Source organism: Suncus etruscus, chromosome 12 (genome assembly GCF_024139225.1).
Source record: "Suncus etruscus isolate mSunEtr1 chromosome 12, mSunEtr1.pri.cur, whole genome shotgun sequence".
In the NCBI taxonomy this organism is placed as follows: domain Eukaryota; kingdom Metazoa; phylum Chordata; class Mammalia; order Eulipotyphla; family Soricidae; genus Suncus; species Suncus etruscus.
In genome coordinates, this window is record NC_064859.1 from 18145322 (window position 1) to 18168188 (window position 22867).

General features: G+C 42.7%; 1 protein-coding gene across 1 annotated transcript in view; it reads left to right on the forward strand.

Annotated features, from left to right (window-relative positions):
* The window catches only part of ERLEC1 (endoplasmic reticulum lectin 1), a 548089-nt gene that overhangs the window by 5006 nt on the left and 520216 nt on the right, over positions 1-22867 (forward strand). Inside the window, 16 exon segments of the mRNA XM_049784804.1 lie at positions 3932-3967; positions 3969-4013; positions 4015-4038; positions 5184-5238; positions 5241-5263; positions 6657-6734; positions 6846-6909; positions 8967-9001; positions 11345-11568; positions 11662-11791; positions 13337-13498; positions 14205-14264; positions 16207-16331; positions 17603-17680; positions 18090-18165; positions 20918-21003. Of these exon segments, the coding sequence (XP_049640761.1) occupies positions 3932-3967; positions 3969-4013; positions 4015-4038; positions 5184-5238; positions 5241-5263; positions 6657-6734; positions 6846-6909; positions 8967-9001; positions 11345-11568; positions 11662-11791; positions 13337-13498; positions 14205-14264; positions 16207-16331; positions 17603-17680; positions 18090-18165; positions 20918-20989 (1287 nt within the window). The 3' untranslated portion in view covers positions 20990-21003.

Genomic DNA, 22867 nt, shown 5'->3' on the forward strand with positions numbered 1-22867 from the left:
CCAGGGATTAGCCCTGAGTACCACCAGGTGTGGCCTGGAACCAAAGAGCAAAATCACAATGGTTAACTTTTTCCCTGTTAACTTTGTTGGTATTGGGGGTAGAATCCTGGGCCTCATATATGCAAACCAAGGTCTCTATTGGAGGCGAGGAAGCATTGGGCCACAACTAGAGATGCTCAAAGCTTCCCTGTTGCTGTGCTCAGAGGTCATCACTCCCCATGTGGTACAGGGTCAGCCAATGCACAGCAAGAAGTCTTAACTCCTGTACTATCTCCAGCCCTTCTAGTAGTTTTTATCAGAAGAAAAGTAAAGTTTTGATCAATTGTTTTTCCTTTGTGAACACAATAGGGGACTTATTTCTGAATAGAAATATTATTAATCTCATTTGTTGAAGAGGAAAACAGCCCTTGTTAAACTGGTAAAAGAGATGTTTACATTTTTTCTAACAGTAGTAATAGTAGTGATGGCCGTTTCACCCCTAACCTAGATTGTTGTTGGTTTTTAACTAAGGCACTGTGATTCAGCAAGTGGTTTATAGTTGAGCTCCAGACACAGTTTCCCTAAACCACCCTCCTCACCCGTGATTTCTTCCTACCCCAGTGTCTCAAGTTCCCTTCGTGGCAGGCACCTTGTGTCTGGTTGCTGTGGGTCGTGTCTCCTGCTCTCTGCTACTGGCTGTGTGGTTGATGTCTTCAGATAGCCCTGCCCCTGCTACCTCCCATCGCTACTCCCAAATTTTAAAACAAGGATTAAAAATCTTTATCTGTAGACCTAAAACTCAAGAGCCACTTTCCTTTCTTGGCCCTGGTTTCCAACAAATAATTTCTCCCTTCTAAGATTGTTTGTATCACCATGAATCTTTTAGTAGATTAGTTGATATTTCTGCACATTCGAGTTGTGTAGATCACAAATCAGTGTGAATATCGTTAAGTCTTGTTTCCATGGTCGTTAGGTACAGCAAAGATTTGACAAGGCATCAGGCCATTCATTGCCAGTAATGAGCAGGGTTGGTATAACACCACCATTATTTATTTGGGGGTTTTGTTTATTTGGGTATTTTTGGTTTGGTGCTTAGGGGTTATTTACTCCTGACTCTGAGCTCAGAAATTGCCCCTGGCAGGTTCAGGGTACCATACAGGTTGCCGAGGATCAAACCCAGGTCAGCCACATGCAAGTCCTAACCACTGTGCTATGGTTCCGGACCCCACTGTCATTTATTCTATGTGAGAAAGACTGAAATTATTCACAAAAACCAACCGAGGGGCCAGAGCAATAACACAGTGGGTAGAGCATTTACCTTGCACACAGCCGACCTGGGATTGATCCCTGGCATCCCATGTGGTCCCCCAACCTGCCAGGAATGATTCCTGAGCACAGAGCCAGGAGTAATCCCTGAGCACTTCGGGGTCTGGCCCAAAAACAAACAAACAAACAAACAAAAATCTAAAATCCTCACTTGTCAACAGCCAACCTACATCACATATGGTCCCCTGATTCCCACCAGAGTGGATTCCCTGATCACAAAGCCAGGAATAATTCCTGAAAACAGCCAGGTCTGACCCAAAAACAAACCCCCCCAAAATGTAGTACTTAATAGGAGCGGTTTTTTCCTTGCCAGGAATAGCCAAAAAGGTAAATGTGTGGTTTTACAATACTATAGAAGGAAAAGGTAAAGTTGAGTTGACTTTTCATAGGGCTCTTAGCAGACTAAGACTGTCTTGGTACTTGGTGACACATTTGGTATCACACAGCAAATTTGATTTTAGTTAAATAATATCAGTAATATTAAATGTTCATTCTGATTGTATTGGTTCAGATTTTGTGAAATTTATGTTGAAAGCTTTAAAGATAGTTGTGTTGGTCCATATATCACTAGGAGTTAGACATAGACTTTGGCCTGACCTACCATCTGATTTTGTGAATAACAGTTTTCAATATAGTCACACCTGTTCGGTTTATATAGTACCTGTGTGCTTGCTTGCGGATGGCAGTTTAGATTAAATAAACCATATAGCCCACATTTACTGTCTGGTCATTTACATAAAAAGTTTGCTGACTCATGTGTGATACATATTAGAAAAATTGATGGTTTGCACTGAGGCTTTATAGAGATTTTTCTTTTACAAACAGGTTTTTTGTTTAGTTCAGGTTCCCAAATTTATTAGATTATAGCCCCCTTAAACACACACACACACACACCCCATTCAGCATCTCCCTGGATATCTGCTTTCAAACAGAAAGTTCACACACACACACACACACACACACACACACCTACACACACACACACACACACAAACACACACACACACACACACACACACCTGCCTTCAAACAGAAAGTTCATTTATCCTGTCCGGTTTCTTCATCTTGTCAGTATCCCGTAGGTTGCAGGGTTGCAGGATTGCCCACTTTGGACAATAACAATATTGTTATCAATGTTGTTCAATCAATTGAAAAATAAACTCTTGGGCCTGAGAAATTGATGCTGCCAGCCCAGAACAATCCTGATTGAGGCCCGAGCACCAAAGCCAGCCACCTGGGACAACTGTCAGGATTTCGCTGGTTCAGAGCCAGAAACTGCCCTTACCACCACATGTGGCCCCAAACTACAAAAGAAAGATAAAAATCATGAAATATGGGGCCAAAGAGAGAGCATGGAGGTAAAGTGTTTGCCTTGCATGCAGAAGGACAGTGTTTCGAATCTCGGCATCTCATAGGGTCCCCCGAGCCTGCCAGGAGCGATTTCTGAGTGTAGAGCCTAGGAGTAACCCCAGAGCACTGCCGGGTGTGATCCAAAAACAAACAAACAAACAAAAAAATCATGAAATACTCCCATTTGCAACACTGTATATAGAGCAAAGTCCATTATGCTAAGTGAAATATGTCACAGAGGACTACAAACACTTTATGAGCTTCTATGTTGAATTTTTTTTAAATGTCCAAAATCCTAAGTAGAACATACTGAAGATAGGGTGAGATACATGTATGGGAGAGGGGTAAGAGATCAGATACAGACTTCGAGATACCACCAGGGTGTAGTCTAGCATGTAACCCAGTCAGTGATGTGGTACTATTTGCAAGTTGCTCACAATAGAAAAACTTTTAAACTGTGGAAATGGAATGCACAAACCTTGACCTTGCTGATCTTTTGTGGTAATATACAAGTACGGAGTCATTGCTGTACTGAAACTAGTGCCCAAAGTCAGTTATAGCTCAGGTTTTAAATGTAATTCATCCATACATTAACCGACTCTGAGAAACATTGTGCTGATATTTCCAAGTACCCCCAAGAGAATGGAGCTTCCTCACCATAGATACGGACGGACAGTCAGTATTCAGCACTGGGTCTCTATCAGGCATTCATTGTCTCTATTACATTTGGGGGGGGGGGGGGTGAGCCAGGAAACCACCTTCCTTCTGCATGCAAGGGCAATGCCTTACCTCCATGCTCTCTCTCCAGCCCCCACCTCTTTTACTTTTTATCCCCGTGCTTTGGGTTTGTTGTGTCACTAAGTTTTTCTTGATGAGTCCCCGTTTTTTGTTCATCTTTTTCTGCTGTATTGTTAATATCTAAAGTAAAATGTTTGAGCATTTTTTATTAAAAGACACAATAAGGCCACGGAGGACTGGAGCTATTAGCACTGTGTGAAAAGGCACTTGCCTTGCACTGCTGGACCCTTTCACTGCACTACTGGCATCCCATCTGCGGTTCTCCAAGCTCCAACAGGAGTAATCTTTCTGAGTACAGAGTCAGGAGTCACCCACTGAGCATCATCAGGTGTGGACCCCCCCCCCCCCCATGTCTTCTGCCTTTAGAAGTGTTTTAAAATCACACCTGTTGAAATGAGTTCTTTTACCTCAGATGGTGTATTATTCGAGTGCAATACAATTTAGCGAGAATAGTAATATACATTTCTTTTCTTCTTAGCCTACAACTGGAGTTCTGTATAAAGAAGATAATTATGCTCATCATGACAACAGCGCATAAGGAAAAATATAAATGCATCCTTCCCCCTTGTAACAAGTGGAGATGAGGTGAGTTGACTGTGTTAAGTCTGACTGTGACCTTTGTCTTCAGAGTATTTGGTGCAAGCCCACACTGAGTAAGATTGAAAGACAAGTCTTGTTCCCAGTAATCCTTTTTTTGCCATGATCATCCCCTTCATTATTCCTGAGTTCCTTTTACAATTTAGCTTAGAAAAATCTGCCTCTAATTATGAATGATACGAAGGACATTCCAACATTTATTTTTGTAGAAATGGGGGTTCTGGAACAAGATAATATGTATGTGGCTTTTTTAACAAATAATTTCTCGGGGCCAGAGAGATGGCATGGAGGTAGGGCATTTGCCTTTCATGCAAAAGGATGGTGGTTCGAATCCCCGGCATCCCATATGATCCCCTGAGCCTTGCCAGGAGCGATTCTGAGCGTAGAGCCAGGAGTAACTCCTGAGCACTGCCGGGTGTGACCCCCCAAAAAACACACAAACAAATAAATTTCTCATAAATCTTGCTTGGCCCCTTAGCTCATGTCCCGTCTCTTCCTCCTGAGATGTCCTACTGCCGGCTCAGCCCCAGGCCAGCTGAGTGCGATGCAGGCCACATTGCTGTGAAAACTTGATCTGATTCCAGGCTCAGTTCCTCCCTATTGGTCCATTCACTGAACCTGTTCATCAGATTTTCAGTGTAAGGGAAGGAATCACTTTCAAGAAGAGAGTGCCTCTTAAGTCTTAGTCAGTTTTGAAGTCAGTGAGAATGGCTTTATTTTCATTTTGTTTTATGCCCTGAAGATACAAGTATAACAGTAAGATAAATAAGTCAGATACATATATGAAGGGGGGCAAAAATACTAGCAAAGATTGAGTATTTTAAAGCTTCCTAGTATATTTTACAAGATTGAAAGTTCTGAGGCTTTTGTAACTAGAATTTGTTTGGAGACAAGCATTTAAAAATTCTGAAATAAGTTCCCCTATCTAAGAAAAGAAAGAATAGAAAATTAAGTGGCTCTGTGTTTTATACTTTAAATATTTTGAAAGAAGAGACATATCATAAGGTTTTGACTTTTCCCATTTTCATTTCTAAGCATTATGGGATTTGACCAATGATACTGACCCAAAAAGTAAAATTGGTTGAAGTTCATAAAGTAATTATTAAATACTTAAACTCTAGTTCATTTCTTAGGAAGAAGAAGAGATTATAAAGGCCCCTAATCCAAGAGAGCTGTTGGAACCACTATTTAACAGAGCAGTTGTTCCTACAGGGTATGTATTTTACACTCATTTGATAACTAGAAAATAAATTTTCAGTTAGCCAATAAATCTCTAAAATTCACTGCATTTTATTTTACTCTTATGTTGCACAACCCAAATTTTAAATTATAAATCTGAGGTATTGCATAATAGAGTTTTGTTTATGTAAGGTTCTGTACAATATAATGCAACAATAGATACCCAGTAATCACGAGTGCCAAATATTATCATTTGTCAGATTACTTAGAATGTTTCTCAAATCAAAAGAAAGCTTCTTGGCGCCAGGGAAAGAGTTCAGAGGCTGAATTCGGGCCCAGAGAGATAGCACAGTGGCGTTTGCTTCTGCAAGCAGTCGATCCCAGGACCAAAGGTGGTTTGTTCGAATCGCCGGTCTCACGTATGTCCCCCCAACCCCGTGCCTGCCAGGAGCTATTTCTGAGCAGACAGGCAGGGTGTGGCCCAAAAAACCAAAAAAAAGGCTGAGATCATTGCATGCAGAGTCCCTGGGTTCAATTTCTGGTACCTCATGGGTCCCTTACATTTTTGTAATAGAATCTTTTTCTTTTTTGGTTTTTTTATTTGATGGGGGGGGGTGGGCCACACCAGTGACGCTCAGGGATTACTCCTGGCTATGCGCTCATGCGCTTCAGAAATCACTCCTGGTTCGGGGGACCATATGGAACACCAGGGATCGAACCTCTAATAATTATTTTCTGAATTATGTAGCAATAATTCCGAAAATAAAATCTAACAGTTATTTTCTGGAATATGTAGAAATGATTCCAAAGTTCAGTGGTTCTTATAGACCACACCTCCAGTACTTTCTTTTGCAGAATTCTTACATATATAGTAAGAACAATGAATAGGATTCAGATGTTTCCTGTTTTTCTGAGTCCTTGATACTAAATATTTATGAAAATGTATGCTAAATCATGGAGAAATCTATTTAAACACTTAAAATAGCAAAGAGGGGTAGGGTGGTAGCACAGTGGTAGGGCATTTGCCTTGCACGCAGGTTCAGTCCCCAGCATTCCATATGGTCCCCCGAGCCTGCCAGGAGTAGTTTCTCGGTGTAGCCCAGAAATAAAAATGAATAAAATTTAAAATAGCAAAGAAAAGCAAAATTTCATTGAATTACATGGCTTATTTGTATTTGAGGGGCCATGCCTTGGCCAGCGGGGCCTGTGTTTGCATGGCAAGGCCAGAGGATTCAGTGCTGCTCTGGCCCTCAAATTTGAGGAGCTTCCCTGGGCAGTGCTCAGTGGCCTTCAGGCCATACCTGGCATTGCTCAGACCTTTCCGGGCTATACCAGGTGCTGCTGAGGACTGAACCAGGGTTGGGCACTTGGGAACAGTTCGCACTGTCTCCAGAGCGCATGTATGAAAATACGTTCATATTCCTTAGATTGAGTCTTACTGGACTTACGAAGTGTGTCATGGAAAGCACATCCGACAGTACCATGAAGAGAAGGAAAGTGGGCAGGTATGGTTTTTCTTAAAAATATGAATTATAAAATAATAACATTGATATCAAAGTTGTATTCTTAAATTTATTTGCAAAACATTTATGTTTCTATTTTATTTTTAAATACAGAAAGTAAATATACATGAATACTACCTTGGAAATATGTTGGCCAAGAACCTTCTCTCTGAAAAAGGTTTGTTTCTACAGATGATGTGTGACAGTAAGGCTGCGATTCGGTTTCAAAGCTAGGTTCTCGTTGGAATTTAAGAGATTTTATTAGAGATGATGAATTTTGAAGCACTGAACTTCTTAACAGTTTCTTAGAATCTTTTATAAAGAGATTTTCATAATTTTTTGCTTTATCAAATGTGCTTTCTTTTAACCTATCAGAATTGAGCAAAATAATTTTATTTACTTCTCTTTTGTGGAGCAGCAGGGGCCCGCACCTGCCAGTGCTCATGGCTTACTCCTGGTTGTACACTTGTAGATCACTGCAAAGGTTCTTGGGAAACCTGTAGTGCCAGGGATCAAACCGGGCTCAGGTGCATTAAGGCAAGTGCCCTGCCCACTGTGCGCTATCTCACTGGCCCCAAGAAAATGTTTCTTTGTAGAAAGCATGTAGTTTTACATGAATCAAATTGGCCACTATCTTAAGATCAAACTTCCCCGGGCCAGAGAGATAGCACAGCGGAGTTTGCCTTGCAAGCAGCCGATCCAGGACCAAAGGTGGTTGGTTCGAATCCCGGTGTCCCATATGGTCCCCCGTGCCTGCCAGGAGCTATTTCTGAGCAGACAGCCAGGAGTAACCCCTGAGCACCGCTGGGTGTGACCCCAAAAAAAAAAAAGATCATACTTCCCACTGAGACCAAATTTTTTGAAGAGGAGCTCTGGGGCTGAAGCATATTCTTTGCCTAGGGGTAGCCCTAATCTCAGACTCTAGCTTTTCTGATCTCCTGAATACCACCCAGGCACCATTGGATAAGGCCTCAGAATCAAAGCAACAAAGGTGGAGAGCAACAAAGGCCCAGAGATGGCTTAGCGGCAAAATGCGGGGTACTTTGCAGTCAGGAAGCCACAAATTTAATCCCTCGCATTCCCTTGTCTGAACCCTACCAGGAATCGCTATTTCTGAACACAGAACCAGGAGTCTGCCCTGAGCACTACCAGGTGTGCCCCTATGCCCTTGTGATTTGTAGCACATACAGCCACAGCCGGAAACCAGCAAGGCATGTCACAGCTAAGAGGGCAGCAACCATGGCTGAGGGGGTGCAGAGTCAGTGCCTCAGCCAAGCTAGAGAAGGGAAGAGGGGCTGGAAAGGGGAATTCTTCAAAGAAAGCTGTTGGGTGGGAGGTGGCTTGGCACGGCGCCAGGTCATGCGCCTTGTGACCGTGAAGCCCAGAGTTCAAACCCTAGCATCATAGAAAGAAAATGATAAGTGCAAAGGAAACCAGTGGCCATGTGACACCTAAATAGTTATTCCTAAGTAGAAGCAAAAAAAAAGTATGCCTCTTTCATGCAAATCAGTTCTAAAAACTTTGCTAAAAGCCATAAGATAAAAATCAGATGCTGGGGCCAGAGCGATAGTACAGCGGTAGGGTGTTTTTCTTGCACGCACCAACCCCGGAGGACCCTGGTTTGATCCCCAGCATCCCATATGGTCCCCCAAGCCTGCCAGGGACAATTTCTGAGCGCTGAGCCAGGAGTGACCCCAAAGCACAAAAACAATAAATATGGTAGGCTGTGAGTCATCTTTGAAAAGTGATAAAACGGGACAGGGAAAAGTAGAGGAACTTGGGGGCAGAGAGAGGCATAAAAGAACAGTGGAAAGAGAAAATACAGAGCCCACCGACGAGTTACGAAGCTGCCAAGATTTGAAGGAGAAAGTCTGACTTCCTACCCCTTTATAGGTGCAAATACTGAGACTCAGAGCCATTAAATGACTTCTTCCTCTTTTCTGACTTTAATGTTGCTCTCATAGGATAGGAGGAAAGCACAATGGACAGTAGATGAAATGGGAAGCTGGATTATAGGGTCTGAGAACTAGCCCTTTGTATAGAGTACATGCTTTTTTGCAAGAAGGTTGGCTCTGCTCCAACACCATTAGTCCCCTCCTTGACCCCACAGCATGGAGTTGAGTCCCAAGTAGCTCCCAGCACACTGTAGGAAATGGATCCAAAACAAATAAAGAATTTTTAAAAGGAGGGGAGGTATAACTGATTGACACTTAACCTTACCTTTCTACTCCACAGAACTAGAAGCAGAAGAAAAAGAAAAATCAAAAGAGGCAAGTGATAAATGTTGATTTTTCACTCATAACATCTATTGTTAGTGAGGTATGAATTTATACTCATTGACACTATAGCCGTGTGCTCCTTAACTGTCAAATAGTTCAAAGGATTGGTTCAAACAAACTTTTCTGTATTTTATACTTTTCTCATACTTTGATTTACTTTTTTTGTTGTTGTTTTGTTTTGTTTTATTTTTGGGTCACACCTGGCAGCACTCATGGGTTACTCCTGGCTCTATGCTCAGAAATCACTCCTGGCAGGCTTGGAGGACCATATGGGATGCTAGGATTTGAACTGCCATCCATCTCTATGCTATCTCTCCGGCCCCTTAGATTTACTTTTAATATCAAACAAAAGTGGGACCGGAGCGGTGACGTGGAACACTAAGGCGGGCTACCTTGCTGGCGCTAGCCTAGGACAGTCCTCGGTTCGATCCCCCAGCATCCTATATGTTCCCCCAAGCCAGGAGCGATTTCTGAGCACATAGCCAGGAGTAACCCCTGAGCGTCACCGAGAGTGGCCCAAAAACAAAATAAATGAATAAGAAATAAATAAAATCAGACAAAAGTAAAGAAATCTAGCAGCATTGTATCTGCAAATGTTTGTTTGTTTTGGTTTTGGTTTCTGGGTCACACTTGGTGGTCCTCGGGTTACTCCTGGCTCTATGCTCAGAAATGGCCCCTGGCAGGCTCAGGGGACCATATGGAATGCTGGAGATTGAACCCTCGTCTGTCCTGTGTCAGCCACGTGCAAGGCTGTTCTGCTATCTCTCTTGTCCAAGTATCTGCAAAAGTTTCTGTAACAGAATTGATCATTTCTGTGTTTAGCAGACATTTTAAGTTGGAAAAAAATTAAAGAGCTTCTGCATTTTTTTCCCTATTGTTTGAGCCCTATTTCCTATGGGCATATGTTTTAAAAGATGTGTTTGTCATTTATATTAATATATTAATTTATAAGTATAATCTATCATTTTAATATGATAGTTATAATTTATACTATTTATATTCCACATTTGACAGTAACTTCAAATTTTTAGTTTCTATACTTTCGGTATTGGTTTAGTTTTGGTTTGGGGGCTACACCCAGTGGTATTCAGTTTACTCCTGGCTCTGCGCTCAGGAATCACTTCTGGGGGGGACCCTTATGGAATAAATTTTTACTATATACACTGTAATACTGCCATTCACTGATAGTGAATACATTTCTGACCAGCAAGGGGTTTCTTTTTGTTTTTTTTCGTTTTTGTTTTCATTTTTGTTTTTGTTATTGGATCACACAGGGCAGCACTCAGGGGCTGTATGCTCAGAAATAGCTCTTGGCAGGCTGGGGGACCTTTCGAACCACAGTCCTTCTGTATTCAAGGCAATCCCTACCTCCATGCTATCTCTTCAGCCCGGGGGCTTCTCTTCCTTATCTTAGCTTCATTCTTTAAAGCCCATTAAAGTAATTGATTAATCATGATATGATAACCTTTTAGATGTATTAATTGTTCATTTACTAAGGGGGGTTTTGGGGGGGGGTTTTGTTGTTTGTTTTTTTTGGGTCGCACACTGGCGGCCCTCAGGAGTTACTCCTGGCTCTATGCTCAGAAAAAGTTCCTGGCTAGCACAGGGGACCATATGGGATGCCGGGATTCGAACTACCGTCCTTCTGCATGAAAGGCAAACACCTTAACCTCCATGCTATCTCTCCGGCCCCTACATGGAGTTTTATATTTTGGTTTTGCTGCTGTTGTTGTGGTTATTCTTGTTGTTTGGGGCCACACCTTGTGATACTAAGGGCTACTCCTGGCTCTGTGCTTAAGGATCCCTTCTAGCAGTACTCAAGGAGACCATATGTGGTTCCTGAAATCAAATCTGGGTCAGCCCCATGCAAGACAAGCACTGTACCTATTTTACTATATCTCTGGCCTCCTCTATGACATTTTAATTTTAGCACTAAATTTAGGGGGGAAAAGGTGTTTCTTTTTCCTTTTTTTTTTTTTTTTTTTTTTTTTTTGGTTTTTGGTTTTTGGGCCACACCTGGCATTGCTTAGGGGTTACTCCTGGCTGTCTGCTCAGAAATAGCTCCTGGCAGGCATGGGGAACCATATGGGACACTGGGATTCAAACCAACCACCTTTGGTCCTGGATCGGCTGCTTGCAAGGCAAACACCGCAGTGCTATCTCTCCGGGCCCTTCTTTTTCCTCTTAAGGCATGTATTTACTCAACTAACAACTTAGGAATCAAACAAATATTAGGGGAAGGATCTACAGAAATGTTTCCTTTGAGTATAAGTTCTTCTGTCCCCAAGCCCAGCTCCACTTCTAATGAAAACTGTCTTCTGTTCTTTCTTTAAGATTCCTACTAAAAACATTGAAGGCCAGATGACGCCCTACTACCCTGTGGGCATGGGAAATGGTACACCTTGTAGTTTGAAACAGAACCGGCCCAGATCGAGCACTGTGATGTACATATGCCATCCTGAATCTAAGCATGAAATTCTGTCGGTTGCTGAAGTCACCACGTGCGAATATGAAGTCGTCATCCTGACACCACTCTTGTGTGGCCATCCGCAGTACAGGTAGGAGCCGGGTCTCTGTTCCACATGACAGTGGTGCCATCTATGTTGGGCAGGGTTCGAGTTTAGCTCAGGCGCTGTGCTCTCACCCTGTAGGTTCAGAGCCTCTCCTGTGAATGACATATTTTGCCAGTCCCTGCCGGGCTCCCCATTCAAACCCATCACCCTGAGACAGTTGGAGCAGCAGGAAGAAATCCTGAGGGTGCCTTTTCGGAGAAACAAAGAGGTAGGAGAACTTCCTAGCAGCAAGGCCTTTCCCAGTTCATGACATCTCAGTACTCTGATGATGGCTGCACTGTTCTGCCATTTGTATCCAAGCTTGAACTCAGAGGCTCCATTTCTTTTCATGTGTTGATTTGTGGCACCAGGGTCTGACAGGACCTCACAGGCTCGCTTGGCAGGGCTGCACCTAGTCTTTGGATGTGAGCTTCGTCAATCAATCCTGACTTGGTGACTTTAGCCATCTCAAATAATCATGATGTCATATTTCAAATATTACATCCTTATAGTAAGCTCATTGACTTGATCTCCTCCTGGGGAAGATAGCCATCACCCCATCTCCTATTTCATTCTCTGGCTCCTAGTTGTGTCTCAGGCCAGCGTTCTTGTAGAACATTAGATGTAGGTCTGATATGGATTATAGGTCTACATCTTGTAGACTAGGTTTGCCTCTAAAAATGTTGAAATTCTTGTCGTTTTACCATAGCTGCCTTTTCTTTATGCTGTTGTTGTTGTTATTTGGGCTCACAGCCAGTTCAGTTTAGGGCATATACCTGGCTTTGTGCCCAGGAATCACTCCTTGAAATGCTCAGGTGTCAGTATATGTGGGTCAGCAAATCCAACTGCCAGAAATCAAACTAGGTTGGGCACAAGTAAGGTAAGCACCTTACTTACTCACTATAACCTCTCTCTGGCCTCCGCTTAACATTTTAATTTTAGGACCAAATAGAAATTTGGGGCCCAGAGAGATAGCACAGCAGTGTTTGCCTTGCAAGCAGCCGATCCAGGACCAGAGGTGGTTGGTTCCAATCCCGATGTCCCATATGGTCCCCCATGCCTGCCAGGAGCTAATTCTGAGCAGACAGCCAGGAGTAACCCCTGAGCACCGCCGGGTGTGGCCCAAAAAACCAAAAAAAAAAAAAAAAAGAAAAAGAAATTTGGATGTTGGCTCTGTACTAAGGGATCACCCCTGGCAGGGACTGAACCCAGGTCAGCCTTGTGCAAGGCAGTCATTTTACCCACTGTGCTATATCTCTTTACTTTTTATCATATTTATCATTTTTGTTTGTTTGTTTGTTTTTGGGTCACACCCTGAGTGTGACAGCAGCACTCAGAAATCGCTCCTGCCAGGCTCAGGGTACCATATGGGATGCCGGGATTTGAACCACCATTGATCAGCTTTGTGCAAGGCAAACGCCCTGCTGTGCTCTCTGTCTGGCCCCGTGTTTATCGTTTTCTTAAGTGACCTCCGCCATGTCCTGTTTGTTCTCTAAATAGCTACTTTTACACCCAGGAATTCTAGATACCCTCTTCAGCACTGACTTTCTCCTGAGCTCAAACTCCAAGCACAGTGACTAACACAAAGTCTTATCAGCTGCTGTCTAATTCACACATAAACCATGAGGCTCCTCTGTAATGCCCCTCATTTTCACTGTTGTCGTTCTATTTACAGGATTGGGGAGTTGGGCCATACTTAATGGTGCTCTGGTACTATTCCTGATTTAGTGCCAGAGATCAAATCTGAATTAAACCTTTTCATTATGAAATTTAGGAAGATTTGCAGTCAACTAAAGAAGAGAAATTTCCGGCCATCCACAAGCCCATCGCAGTTGGTTCCCAGCCTGTGCTCACAGTTGGAACAACGCACATCTCCAAACTGACTGATGACCAGCTCATCAAAGAGTTCCTTAGCGGCTCTTACTGCTTTCACGGGGTGAGATGTGAGGGTTCAGCTTAGTAACTTCCACATGTTAATTATGAAGACAGGGCCACATGTAGCATGGAAGAAAGAATTTTGTCTGTAGAGAAAAGGCAGGATTCTGAAAGCTGCCCAGTGGGAGTTTCCTCAGCATCGTACTGCAACCTGATTCACACTTATCAAGTCTTTACTGATGAGCGGGAGAGTGGCCTTGCTTGCAAAAACAATATATGGAAAACTTAGGCCTGTATGGTACTGTTTGATTGTTTGATTGATTGATCAGTGGTTGCTGGCACATTTCGAACTTGAGTCAACACCTACAGAGGTAATATTTTCTCCCTCACAGAGAGTTGCAGTGGGTTTTTCACTAAAGAAGTGTAAAAATCCCATGGTTGCTTTGTTTTGTTTCGGGACTACACCCAGTGGAGCTCAGGGATTACTCCTGGCTCTGTGCTCATGAATCACTCATGGCAGAGCTAAGGGGATCAGATAGGATGCCAAGATTTGAACCCAGGTCGGCTGTGTGCAATACAAATGTCCTCTTTGTTGTACTATCACTCCAGCCCCGCTTATTCAATGTTTTTATCTTATTTCTGCTCGGTGATCTTTTTTTTTCCTTTCCAGGCAGTTAATTTACAGGGATTTCTGTACTGTTTTGTGGCAATATTGATCCCAGTCTTCCCTTTCTCTGCCTATAACATGATCTCTTTCCTTTTTATAGGGTGTTGGTTGGTGGAAATATGAATTCTGCTATGGCAAACATGTACATCAATACCATGAGGTACAAAATAACACTTGATACCTTTCTACCATTAAATGAACTAAAGCGTGAAAAATCCCTTATAGGAAAAAGGCAGGGGATATTACTTTTCATCATAATTTTATGATGGTAATTTTATTTTATTTTTGTTTTTAGATTTTTGTTTGTTTGTTTTTGGGCCACACCCGGAGATGCTCAGGGGTTACTCCTGGCTATACACTCAGAAATCACTCCTGGCCTGGGAGGATCATATGGGACGCTGGGGATTGAATCCAGGTCCGTCCTGGGTCAGCCACATGCAAGGCAAATGCCCTACCACTGTGCTGTCGTTCCAGCCCTATGATGATTTTTTTTTGGGGGAGGCGGGTTTTGGGTCATACCCGGCAGCGCTCGGGTTACTCCTGGCTCTATGCTCAGAAATCACTCCAGGCAGGCTCAGGAGGGGCATATGGGATGCTGGGGTTCGAACCACCCACCTTCTGCATGCAAGGCAAATGCCTTACCTCTATGCTATCTGTTCGGCTCCTATGATGATCATTTTAATATGGATATAGAAAACTTAAAATAATGTTAAACTGACATTCTTAGTAACTACTCAGATCCTTGTATCATTTTAAGGTTGGAGAAATAAACTGTTATGACTAACCTCTGGCTTGGATTAACAAATAGAAAAAATGATTGAGAAAATAGTATATTACTACTAGAGTTACTAAAATAGAATAAATACAGCCTTTTTTTTTTTTAGTTTTTGGGGCCACACCCAATGATGCTCAATGGGTTACTCCTGGCTATGCACTCAGAAATCGATCCTAGCTTGGGGGGGACCATATGGGACACCGCGGGATCAAAATGTGGTCAGTCCTAGGCCAGCGCCAACAAGGCAGACACCTTACTGCTTTGTGCTTAGCACTCTGGCCCAGCTTTTTTTTTTTTTTTTTTTTTTTTTTTGGTTTTTGGTTTTTGAGTCACACCTGGCAGCGCTCAGGGGTTACTCCTGGCTCTATGCTCAGAAATCGCTCCCAGCAGGCTCAGGGGACCATAGGGGATACTGGGATTTGAACCACTGACCTTCTGCATGCAAGGCAAACGCCCTACCTCCATGCTATCTCTCTGGCCCCTCAGCTTTCTTTTGTAATATAAAAAAAAAGATACCAGGTTGAGGCCGGAGCAGCAGTAAGGTGTATGCCTTTCAAGTGGCTGACCTAGGACGGACCACAGTTCAATTCCCCCCATGTCCCATATGGTCCCCCAAACCAGGAGCGGTTTCTTTTTTTTTTTTTTAACCCATTTACTAAATTATTTAACTATTTTTTAATTTAAATTATATAAATTAGGGGCCGGAGAAATAGCACAGAGGCATTTGCCTTGCAAGCAGCCAACCCAGGACCTAAGGTGGTTGGTTCGAATCCCGGCATCCCATATGGTCCCCCATGCCTGCCAGGAGCTATTTCTGAGCAGATAGCCAGGAGTAACCCCTGAGCACAGCTGGGTGTGGCCCAAAATAAATAAATAAATAAATTATTTAAAGAAAATGTATCACATTATTGTGATAAAAATGAATGTCAAGGGGCTGGAGAGATAGCATGGAGGTAAGGCGTTTGCCTTTCATGCAGGAGGTCATCGGTTCGAATCCCAGCGTCCCATATGGTCCCCCGTGCCTGCCAGGAGCAATTTCTGAGCATGGAGCCAGGAATAACCCCTGAGCACTGCCGAGTGTGACCCAAAAACCACAAAAAAAATTAAAATGAAGGTCAAGACTTACAATAAGAGCGTCAGCTTCTCCTTGGCTGATCCAGTCTCAGCACAGTATTCAGTGGAGGTAGGAGTGGGGGGGGAGGGGGGGTGTAAGAGAAAAAGAGAGGAGAGGAGTTGAGGAAGAGAGAGAGAACCATGATTTGTGGGTTGTATATGTGCCTTTCTACTTGTCATCAAGCTTTCTGACCCTTCCGTGTTCTGTGCACAGGACAAGGACAGTGGGAAAACCTCTGTGGTCGTGGGCACGTGGAGCCAAGACGAGCACCTCGAGTGGGCCAAGAGGAACACGGCGCGAGCCTTCCACTTGCAGGATGACGGCACCCAGACAGTCAGGTGAGCCTGTCTGGCAGGGGCCTCAAACGGAAACCAGAGATCCTCTTCAGCCGTTGAGTCTCAGGTCTCCTTATTCAGTGCCTACATTATTAGCTGCTGTCAGGATGGATGTTACCCTGCCTCTGGCGCAGTTCTTGGGCTGCTGACAGTCAGATCAGAGGCCTATGGAGACTCCACAGGGGAGAGGTCATAAGTCAAGCAGAGCTCAAGAACGGAGTAGGGACTCTAGAACTGGGTTCTGATGTCGGGTCTAGCTTGAGAATAGAGTAGAGGCCTGGGAAATGGATTAACAGAGCTGGGCAAGGGACCAGAGACGTGGCTTAAAAGGCATCTTCAGAGTTCTTCAAGTACCTCTGGGAGTGACTCTCCCAAAAGAAGGTTTTAAGTCAGGGGTCTCAAACTCAATTTACCTGGGGACTGCAGGAGGCAAAGGCGGGGTGAGGCAGGGCCGCATAAGGGATTTTGCTTACCGAATATTCTCAATAAAAAAATCGCATTAGTAAGGAAAAAAATCACATTAAACATTTGCATACCCCGAACGGAACTGCTTGGGGTATGCGAATGTTTAATGCGATTTTTTTCTTACTAATGCGATTTTTATTGCGATTAGTCAGTAAGCGAATAATCGCGAATACTGCAATATTTGAAGGCCAGCCGCGGGCCACAAAATGTTGTACGTTGAGTTTGAGACCCCTGTTTTAAGTTTTGTTTTGGGGCCACATCCAGCACTTAGTCCTCACTCCAAGCTCAGGGTCACTCCTGATGGTGTTCAGGGAACCCTATGTGGTGCTAGGGATCAAACCCATGCAGGGCTTGTGCCACACCAGCTCCTTCCCCACCATATTATCTCTCCAACCCCCGGAACGATTCTTTTCAATTGGGAGGGACTCACCTGGTCAGACCCAGCATTGTTGCCAGGTGTTGAACAGCTGCCTAAAGAGGTTTTTGGTTCTTGTTTCTGATCAAGTCCTCCTGGGTGTTACCTCCAGCTCTTGGTTTTCCAAGTGATCAGAGTCAGTAAGTTTGTCCTGAGCCTGAAAGTTCCTATTGCCTCAGCTTCAAATACTCGACCTGCTGACATCGGTGTGTTCCTTATAAAATTGAAATGTCTCCACAGTACAAGCCCTAAAACTGGTGTTTTTAAATTCTATTTAATGAGTGAAAATCTGACCCTTTAACTGTCTTCCCGCCCTTTACTACCACTATACTACTACTACTATGAGTTAGGATTGTAAAGGGTTCCTTCAGTAAAGCTGTGTCTCTCTGATCAGGATGGTGTCACATTTTTACGGGAATGGAGATGTTTGTGATATAACGGACAAACCAAGACAAGTGACTGTGAAACTCAAGTAAGTTCCCAAGTCTCCTGCTTCCTGACCTTCTTTAGACTGCTACTAACAGACAGAGTGGATACAAATACATGATTATAAATCATTGCATTTGCATTTATAGTTATATGTTGTTTTTTATAAGATTATTTTAATTCTAAAAGCTGATATCATTTTATAATTATTATTATTATTATATAATAAGATAATTATTGGTCAGTTTCATTATATCTCAGATAATTTTACCACTTAAAGGTTAAAAATCCTCCTGTGCTCGTGAAATGGACCAAGGACTGGAACCCGAGCTTTTCTCACTGGGTCAGTCCCAGGTCCCCTGTGCTGGGAGATAGCCCTGAGCACTGCCATTTGTGGCTTTCCCCCCAAAAAAATTATCACAGGATAAATTATATAGGATTATGCTCTCTTTCAGGTGCAAAGAGTCCGATTCCCCTCATGCTGTTACAGTATACATGTTAGAGCCTCATTCTTGTCAGTATATCCTTGGGGTAAGTAAAAAATAATTGAATTTCATTTTGAATCATGTGGTAATTTGTAGTATTAAGTCTAGATTGTCCCTCAGCCCCCGTCAGAGTCTAGCATAGTCTTCATACTGCCTTGTGAAAGCTGTTGTCTCCTTTGAAATTGAGGTACAACTAATTGACCTGTAAGATGCAAATGGTCACATGCGGAGTCATGATCAATGGGATACCCGTGTCATTAACATTGAGGAAAACTTTTCTGTCACCATACTGTTGTCTTGTCAATACACCTCAAACCCAAAACACTCTTTTATGATATTTATCATCATTCATGTGTTTGGCTTTTTTTTTTTTTATTCCACATAAAATGAAATCCAACAGGAGACAGAGACATGGCACAGGGGTTAAATGGCTGCTGGCCTTACAGGCCTAGACTCCAGCCCCTGCACTGCAGATCTTCCCAGCACCCGCAGGGGTAATCCTGAGCACAGTCAGGAGTAGGCCTGGAGCAGTGCTGGGTGTGGCCAAAGAAAAAGAAAAAGGAATAAATAGATACTTCTGCCTTTGTTTGTGTTTGTTTGGGGATCACACCTGGCCAGTGCTCAGGCTCTCTCCTGACTCAGGATTTTATGAATCAGTCTGCACCCAGAGACTGGAGAGGGGTGCTAGGGTTTGACCCTGGATTCAGGCTGCGTGCAAGTTAAGTGCCTTTGGTGCTATGCTGTCCCCTGACCCCACTTCACTATTGTTTTCTTGTTTTTATTCTAAGTAAAATTGCACTGTAACATATAGTTTCAAGTCTTCATCAGTGAAAATTAACACATGTATATATTATTTAAGCTCACCATAAAAGCCCAGTTTTAAGGCCTGAGGGATAATTCATTAGGCCAAAGAATGTGCTTTGCATTCAGGAAGTTCCAGTTCACTTGTTTATATCTCCTGGTACCCCAAGTACTTCCAAAAAACACTAAGCATCAAGCCAAGAGAAGTTGGGTATGGCCCCCAAAACAAACCAGGCCAAAAAGGTCTTTATTTCCCTTTCACCGTACAAGTGTCTTCATCCAGTTCATCACCCTGCTCTCTCCTTCCTGCTAGTTTCATGGTATAAAGGTTTATTTCTGTTTTATTTACTTCCTCTGGTATTTTCTCCTTCTTGTTTGTATTTTGTATTTCAGATAGATTCTGGTTACAGGCATTTGTGTTATTTACATCCTCAACCTGAACAAAAATTTAAGTTCAGTAAATTTTTACTCTATTCATCTAATTTGGTTTTTGATTCTAGAACATTTTGCTACTCCAAAATAGTGAAGATGGGGCCGGAGAGACAGCCCAGCAGTAGGACATTTGCCTCGCACACAGCCAATCCAGGATGGACAGTGGTTCAAATCCCGGCATTCCACATGGTCCCCCATGCCTGCCAGGAGCGATTTCTGAACAGGAGTAACCCCTGAGCACTGCCAGCTGTGACCCAAAAATGAAAAAAGCAAAAAAAAAAAAAAAAAAAAAAAAGTGTGAATAATGAAATAGTGAAGTTTTTTCTTTATCTAGAATTTCACAAACACTATGGTACTTACCCATTTTTTAAATTTTAAACTTTATTGATTGATTGGTTTTTGGACCACACCCACAACTACTCAGGGGATACTTCTGGGTCTGCACTCAGAAATTGCTCCCTGGCAAGTTCAGGAGACCATATGGGTTGCCAAATCAAATTGAGTCCCTCCTGGGTCAGCCACATGCAAAGCAAAAGCCCTCTCTCTCTAGCCCCTATACTGCCTTTTTATTTTTTGTGACTAAAGTTTTTTTTTTTTTAATATTCGGGTTCACTATATTTCTTTTTTTTTTTCTGTTCGTTTTTATGGTTTGGTTTTGGTTTTGTTTGGGCCACACCCCACAGTGCTCAGGGGTTGCTCCTGACTTTGTACTCAGAATCAGTCCTGACGAGCTTGGGGGACCATATGGGATGCTGGGATCGAACCTGGGTCAGCCACATGCAAGAAAAGCATCCTCCCTGCTGTACTATCTCTCTGGCCTTTACTGAGTTCTTTAACTGGTATGTTGATATAATTTATTGGTATTGGATAAACATTAGCTTATTTCCTCAGATACTTCTTGCCCTCTTCTTTTTAAACCCCATCATTCTGAAAATGACCATTCTGAAATGGTCCCAGTAGTTGCTCTTTTTCATTATCATCACGTTCTTTTTTTTGGGGGGGGGTCACACCAAGCAGTGCTCAGGGGCTACTCCCAGCTCTACACTCAGAAATTGCCCCCGGCAGGCTTGGGGGACCATATGGGATGCTGAGATTCAAGCCACTGTTCTTCTGTATGCAAGACAAATGTCTTACCACTGTGCTATCTCTCTTACATCAATATCTTAACATCAAATCGTTTCGATACAGGGTATCTTTGTTGTTTGGTTTTTTCTTTGCCTTTTACTTGAGTTGTGCAGCTATTTTGCCAGTGTTCTCTCTTATTCTCTTTCTGGTTGTATAAGATCTAGCTATACTGGGCCCAGAGATAATGACGGTGGGTAAGGTGTTCGTCTTGCATGATGTTAACTCAGGTTCAATCTCTTGCATGCGATTCCTGAGCTCAGAGTCAGGAGTTAGCCCTGAGTACTGTCAGATGGGACCCAGCCTTCCCCCTCTACTCCCCAAAAAGGAATAACATTCGATGATTTATCCTGAATGAAAGCCTTTCTCCCCTCTATGTGTATATCCTCATTCATCTTCCTGAGAGTCCCTGCCTAACTCTCTTTATTATGTGCTGTCCTCAGGTGGAGTCACCGGTGATCTGTAAGATCCTGGACACGGCAGATGAAAATGGGCTTCTTTCTCTCCCCAGCTGAAGGGCAGCCACGGTCGGGAAGATGAGACAAGCCACAGCGATTTCTCTGACTGATCCATCTACAGGGATCATAACAGGACTCTCAGCTGATTGTGAATACTATGTGTATATAAGAGGTTATTGATAAACTTCTATTGCAGACATTTCTCTCAACTTCTTTTTTGGTTGTTGTATCTTATGAACCGATTGTGTGTTTTTCATTGCTTGGGTAATGTGATTTCAAAATAAATCCCATCCAAGCAACTTAGAAACTAATCTAATGAAATGTCATAATTGTTAGACCTATTGAAAGTTTTTAAAGAAATTTATTATGTAAATTATAGTATATATGACTAGTTAATGAAGTAAAAGAGAATGAAGAAGAAAAATGACGGGGCAGTTGTTTGAAATGAAAGACTTTGTAAAATATGTACATACTAGTGCCCTGAAATCTTTTCAGCAAAATAAAATCTTCTATTTAGCAACTGCTCTCTACCAGGTATTTAAGTCAGGAATGCAATGGAGCCTTATGGAGAAGGGCTCTTTATACCTCTGTTAACCCAAGAAACTTACTGTAAGTTATAGTAAGTTCTCCTCTCAGAACTTTCAGCTTCCTTCTTGGTCCTGGATGTTAGTCCTGTTCCGATGTCCATCTGTCTGCCTGAGGTTTCTATTTTTGAGTGCTGCCTCTCAGAATACCAGGTCACACTGTGCTCGCCTCGATACTGCAAGTGTCACCCATAGGCTTTTGTTGGACGGTTTTATATCACAATAATTTATTTTAAGTGAATAAAATGCCCACAAGTATTTGTTGCAAATGTGGTCAGTGGCAACTGAGTTGCTTCCTCTGTTTTCAGCGCTGTCCTGTGCACCCTCACACTGTTATAAGGAGATCTGTTAGCCGAAAACATTAAACTTTTCTTCCCTTTTCAGTACTTTAGCAAAAATTATTCAGTCTAAAAAAAAAGCCAATAAAGAGAAGGCTGGTCTGGTTTTAGGTTTTCCTGCTTTTCTTTGCAATACCACTAGGTGGAGCCAAATGCCCAAGTTTTTCCTATCTTTTTAGGCTTGATTCAAGGGACTCAATGCAATCAATAAAAGGCATCAAAAAATAAATAAATAAAGAGATAGCACGGAGTTAAGGCAGTTGCCTTTCGTGTAGAATGTTGGCAGTTCGAATCCCGGCATCCCATATGGTCCCCTGAGCCTGCCAGGAGCAATTTCTGAGCATAGAGCCAAGAGTAACCCCTGAGTGCTGCCAGGTGTGACACAAAAACAAAAACAAAAAATATATAAATAAATAAAAGGTATCAAATTGGGGCCAGAGAGATACCATGGAGGTAAGGTGTTTGCCTTAGATGCAGAAGGATAGTGGTTCAAATTCCTGCATTTCATATGATTCCCCCAAGACTGTCAAGAGCGATTTCTGAGCGTAGAGCCAGGAGTAACCCCTGAGAGCTGCCAGTATGATCCAAAAAACACACACACAAAAGGCACCAAATTATCTCAGCTAAACGGAACAATATTTTAAAAGAATTAAACTACTATAATTCATGTGCAGTTATTGCCTAAATTTTTCAGTCAGTCTGATACACAGATTTTTGACAGTTTATGACAGCACTTAAGTTCCCCCAGTATATCATGACTAAGACTGACCTAGCACCTAGCATAAAAGGAAAATAAAAATTCATGCTTAGCTTAAAAGATTAAAAAAGGAGCCGGAGAGATAGCATGGAGGTAAGGCATTTGCCTTTCATGCAGGAGGTCATCGGTTCGAATCCTGGTGTCCCATATGGTCCCCCGTGCCTGCCAGGAGCAATTTCTGAGCCTGGAGCTAGGAATAACCCCTGAGCACTGCCAGGTGTGACCCAAAAACCACCAAAAAAAAAAAAAAAAGAAG